Source organism: Nicotiana tabacum, chromosome 19 (assembly GCF_000715075.1).
Source record: "Nicotiana tabacum cultivar K326 chromosome 19, ASM71507v2, whole genome shotgun sequence".
Classification (NCBI taxonomy): Eukaryota; Viridiplantae; Streptophyta; class Magnoliopsida; order Solanales; family Solanaceae; genus Nicotiana; species Nicotiana tabacum.
The window spans coordinates 63,231,894-63,237,308 of NC_134098.1; the positions used below are offsets into that span (position 1 = coordinate 63,231,894).

Here is a 5,415-nt window from a genome sequence, read left to right on the forward strand (position 1 = left end):
TGGTTCCGTGGATGTTTCGGAATGAAATGGGACATTTAGTCCCAAGGTTGAAGGATTAAGTTGTAAGAGTTGATCGAAGTTTGACTTCTGTGTAGAAGATTCTAGAATAAAGTTTTGATAGTTCCGATAGATTCGTATGGTGATTTTGGACTTAGACGTATGTCCAGATGTTGATTTGGAGGTCGGTAGGTCGCTTTGACTTGAATTGGCGAAAGTTAGAAAGTTGAAGGTTTGGAAGGTTGAGAAGTTTCACAGAGAGTTGACTTTATTGATATAGGGTTTATATTTTGGTTTGGGGAGTTAGAATAGGTCCGTTGTGTCATTTATGATTTGTGTGGAAAATTTGAGGTCAATCGGAGTTGGTTTGGTATGAGTCGACATTAGTTTTAGAAGTTAGAAGTTCATAAGTTCATTAGGCTTGAATTGGGGTGCGATTCGTGATTTCGGTGTTGTTTGATGTGATTTGAGGCTTCGACTAAGTTCGTATCGTGTTTTAGGACCTGTTGGTATGTTTGGATGGGGTCCTGGGGGCCTCGAGTGTGATTCGGATCATGTTCGACTCATTTTGAATTTGTTAGAGTGCAGAATTTTCTGTATCTAGTTTCCTTATACGCGATCGCGAGGGAATGTCCGCGATCGTGAAGGGTTGTTTGGTGGCTGGTAGAAGTTAGTCTACGCATTTACGATATTAGGCATTCATTCGCGTAGTGGAATGGTCATCCAGAGAGTCAGGCTTTAAGCCTATGTGTTTGCGTAGTGTTGCCCGCGTTCGCGAAGGGGCAGGTTGGATTAGCAATGCATTTGCGATAGAGTTTCCATGGTCGCGTAGACCATTATGGTGGGCAGTGAACTTTTGTTCTTCGCGATCACGAAGAGGAACAGTTATTCATACTTACACACATGTACGCCCGACCCAATACACACATCCATGCTGAAAATGTTTTCTCTGCCTTCCTTGGGTACACCCCACACTTATCATGCTTACTCTCTCTAGCTCATTCTTTTAGGGCCACTATTGCTCCTTCCATCTCGAAGACCACCCTTTCTTCCCCCACTCTGAGCATGAGCTTCCTTTCCTGGATGTCCAGAATAGCTCTACCAGTTGCCAAGAAGGGTCTCCCTAAAATCAGAGGGACCTTTCTATTCTCTTCCATGTTCACCACAATAAAGTCTACAGGGAAGACAAATTTATCCACTCGAACTAGCACATCCTCCACTATTCCTTTAGGTATGATAGTGGTCTCATCCACCAGCTGCAAAGACACATGTATCGATCCGATTTCTCCAATCTCTCCCTCCAATTTCCTGAAAATAGACAACGACATAAGATTAATAGAAGCACCTGAATCATACAAAGATTATTCAAACTTAGTACTTCCTAAAGAGTAAGGTATAGTAAAACTCCCTAAATCTCTACATATTTGAGGGATCTTGTTTTGCAGAATGGCACTACAATGTTCTGTGAGCTTGACAACCGATGTCTCTTCCACTTTTCAGTTTTTGGACAATATCTTCCTTCAGGAACTTAGTATAGGCTGGCATCTGTGAAAGCACCTTTGTGAATGGTACATTAACATGCACCTGCTTGAGCATATCTAGGAAACGCCCAAATTATTTGTTCAACTTCTCTCTTCTTTGCTTCTGAGGGAAAGGTAGAGCAAGCATGTATTTGCTTTCCTCAGTCTCCTTATTCATTGAATTTCCATCTTTCTTCTTCTTTTGAGCTCCAGTCTTCCCCTTCTTCTTCAGACCATCATCTACCATCACTTCACCTTCTTTAATGTTGTTATTTTTCTGCTTATCCACAATCTCTACCTGTCCTTCAATCAACTTCTCCTTTTGTTTTACCCTGGGATCCTCCAATACGTGCCCACTCCTCAAAGTCACTACATTTATTGTCTCTTTTGGATTTCTCTCAGTATCACCAGGGAGAGTTCCTGAAACCCTCTCAGATAATAGATTAGCTAGTTGCCTCGGTATTTCCAAGTTTCGAATGGTTGTGCCCTATTCTCTAATAGCTCTGCCCTGTTCTCGGATAGCTGTGCCATGGGTTTTAAGCCTCTTATCTGTCTTAATAATAAAGACCTTCATCAGATCTTCCATGCTTGACTGGCTAGACTGTGGAGGCTGATATTGCTGCCTCTGCTGATTTTGAAAACATGGGTCTCCCTGTCCCTGGGGTCTGGAGTTGTTCTGTTGCCATGCATTCGCACTACCACCTGGTGAACTCTAAGAAAAACCTGGGTGCCTCTGCCCCATGGAGTTAAAATTATTGCCACTTTGGTAGTTGCCTATGTCAAAGCTCCCCACAACATTTACCACTTCATCTGTAGTCGAGTCCTGACACTCATGCGTTGGATTCCCCATTCCCCAAAAATCACAAACCGATGATGACTGGCTCTGGACCATGCTTAAGGTTAACTTTCATATCTCTATGACTATGGTGCTAGCTAGGCTTGCACTGATGTGTTAGAATCCACTTGATGTAGCCCAACTTTTTTCCTTCTCTCATTATCATCTGCAAGCCATTGATTTGCATCTTTAAATAATTCATTTAGAATTGCAATAATCTCCTCATGAGTTTTCTTCATAAGAGGACCTCCAACTGCGTTGTTTAGCGTCCTTCTGGCAGAGGGCGTCAGCCCATCCCAAAAATCTTGAAGTTGCATCCACAAGTCTACTCCATGATGCTGACATCTTCTCACAATATCCTTAAATCTTTCCCATGCTTCAAACACCATTTCTGTATCTTTCTGCTCGAAGTTGTGGATCTCTATTCAAATTTTCCCTGTTTTCGCAACTGAAAAATATTTTTCAAGGAACTTCCTTTTCATGTCTTCCCAAGTTTTAATTGACCCAGTCGGTAAACTCCGCAACCAGTGCTTAGCATCTTCCCTCAGTGAAAAAAGAAATGTCCTTAAGTAGATAGCATATTTCGATACCCCGTTGTGCTGGAAGGTATTCATAATCTAATCAAAATCCGTCAAATGGGTATTTAGATCTTCGTTGGGTTTGCCTCGGAATATACAATTGTTCTGAATGGTCTGAAGTAGCCCTTGCTTGATCTTAAAATTATTTGTCGCAATCGGACGTGGTCGCACACTAGATACTCCTTAGTTGTAGACTGGCCTGGCGTAGTCTCCCAGTGATCGTCCTGTCCTGGGCATATTAATTTCAAATTCGTCTTCAACCAGAGGTCGGTTCAGGTTGAATATTCGTCCTCCATTCTCGTCAACCATTTCATCAGCTCTGAGATCTGCTTCAGGATCTGCCCGTGCGGTTGCTTCCTGCTGGGCTGCTTCCCGTGCAGCCAAATCAACTATCTCCTCACCATTCTTAGCCATGTTTTCTTGGGTTAAAGATTGCCCCAAGAATTTATCGGTGAGTTCTTTCTCTTTTCTCAGTTGTGGCAGGTGTTTTTCCAACTCTGGTTTATAGTGTATTACTTCTTTTGAAGAATATCGAGTCATACACCAACGAACTTAAGCTGCTGCTTGCACACGAAAGAGAAAAATCGTAAAGAATAAAATAAAATTGATTCCTGAATTAGCACCAAAAACTATTTTGAATATTATTGATTTGTCAATCCCCGAAAACGGCGCCAAAAATTTGACGTACGCAAACACAACACGAAATTAATGCTCGCTAGCCAAAGATAGTATAGTTAGGATTATCGTCTCCACAGGGATTAGATTTAATTAATGTTCAAGTAATTTCTAGCTTAACGCTATTCAGGATTATTAGCACGTTAGTTGGGATGATTAATAACTAAAATTTACTATGAAACTAAAATAATTAACAATTGATCACGGAAAGACAAGAGTTGGGCAACACTGAAATATTAATGAGAGAAATAAGGGTCGTGACATGATAGGTGCAAGATAGCTATTTGGGACCCAACTCTAGTTCAATTCACTCTAATGTTCTAATGATTCTCACGAATTTACTCGATGCTTAGTTCAAAATGTAGTCAAGACTCCTCTCTCGATTAAATCTTAATTATACGAGGTGAACTAATATAAGCACTGTGAAAATATGCAAGCATGAATTAATGGATTAGTCTTCAGGAAAATATCTCTCGAATATTCTCCTAACTTGATTTAATCAAAAATTTAACAAGCTCTTTCGATCACTTAAGAAAATCACTGTATTAAACCAAATAAAATAATGCAAGATAATCATTACAATATTCCTCTTTCGATTAAATAAACTGATGAATAAAGTTACAAATAATTCAAAGCTCCATATCCATCAAACCCTAAGAGAAACTACTCCATAATCATGGAGGAAGTCATCACAAATAAAAAGAGTAAGAAAATATCAATCTAATATTACAATCCAAACTCCCATATTGAATTGATGGAAAGATGATGAATTCTTGTGTCTTGTAGCCTCCAATATTCTCTAAAATCTTCCAAGGTCAAAAGTCCTCTAAACATATGTTTTCGGTATATTTATACCATATAGGAACAAGCCCGGACGAAACTACCCTTTCCAAGACGAAGTGGGAAATTGCTCTAAAATATACTAGCGCAGCGCCCCTTGCACCGTATTAGTGAGGATCTTCAGAGAGTTGATTTTTTTCACTCTGCAGGAATTTTGCTCTAGCTCCCCGCGGCCCATGGCGCGGTGCAGTAGTACATTTTTCTCAGAGTAATCTCTTTCTTTCACTTTTTTTGACATCCAGGTTTGGTCCTCGACCCCCAAACGTGATCCCTGCTTAATAATTTGGGCTTCTACTCAGAATTCAAAGCTCTAAATCATCCATTTTAGTTCCAAATTTATTTCTCCACTCGAATCACATCCTACACGGCATAAACGCACGTAATAAGTACAAAGTACTAGCGATTAGGTTTAAATTTAATTAAAGTATAGTAATTAGAATGTGAAAATGTAGTTAAAACACGAGTTCCTAGCCTACCATCACCACCAAATATTAAAATCCCAAATCGGAGGTTATAGTTATTGTTTCATATGTTGAGTTGTAGAGCTCGGTTTTGGGCGATTTTGGAGGGAATTTTCACATCTTGGATCGGGGTAAGTATTTTTTACTTGGATTTATTAATATTTTATGATTCCATCTTCGTTTTTAGCTTTTAAATAGTGAACTAAAGTGAAGAAATATGGGGTTTGGTGGAAACGTTTCAAAAATAAAAAATGGAGGTTTGAAGGTCGATTTGAGGTTGGAATTGGATGATTTTGGTATGGTTGAATTCGTAATCGAATGGATATCCGAAATTTATGAATTTTATCGGGTTCCGAGGCTCAATCCCGGGGTTGACTTTTTTATTTTGATAAAGATAGAAACTTTATTATTGAAGTTCTTTCCTACGGCATTTTTTGTTGATATTGAGTTGTTTGTGACTAGATTCGAGTCGTTTGGAGGCCGATACGCGTGGGAAGGGCTTGTTAGAG

At 39.7% G+C, this 5,415-nt stretch overlaps 1 protein-coding gene and 1 non-coding gene across 2 annotated transcripts; one reads left to right on the forward strand and one right to left on the reverse strand.

The window, feature by feature from the left end:
* Nucleotides 1-995: 995 nt before the first annotated feature.
* On the reverse strand, nucleotides 996-1,593 carry LOC142173521 (uncharacterized). Its single transcript, XM_075239126.1, has 2 exons — nucleotides 1,476-1,593; nucleotides 996-1,342 (listed from the first exon to the last, which is right to left on the reverse strand). The coding sequence occupies exons 1-2, from the start codon at nucleotides 1,591-1,593 to the stop codon at nucleotides 996-998; spliced, it is 465 nt and encodes a 154-aa protein (XP_075095227.1).
* A 1,086-nt stretch (nucleotides 1,594-2,679) lies between these two features.
* Nucleotides 2,680-2,786, forward strand: LOC142173975 (small nucleolar RNA R71). Its single transcript, XR_012703340.1, has one exon. It is a non-coding gene; the product is annotated as a small nucleolar RNA R71 (small nucleolar RNA).
* The last annotated feature ends 2,629 nt before the right edge of the window (nucleotides 2,787-5,415 follow it).

What these genes read in the sequence shown, in the direction of transcription:
- LOC142173521 (XM_075239126.1), bottom strand. Translation starts at nt 1,593, where the DNA reads ATGCTCAAGCAGGTGCATGTTAATGTACCATTCACAAAGGTGCTTTCA. An exon ending in GAAAAGTGGAAGAGACATCG is followed by an intron (nt 1,343 to 1,475) that starts GTTGTCAAGCTC and finishes TGTATGATTCAG; the next exon opens with GTGCTTCTATTAATCTTATG.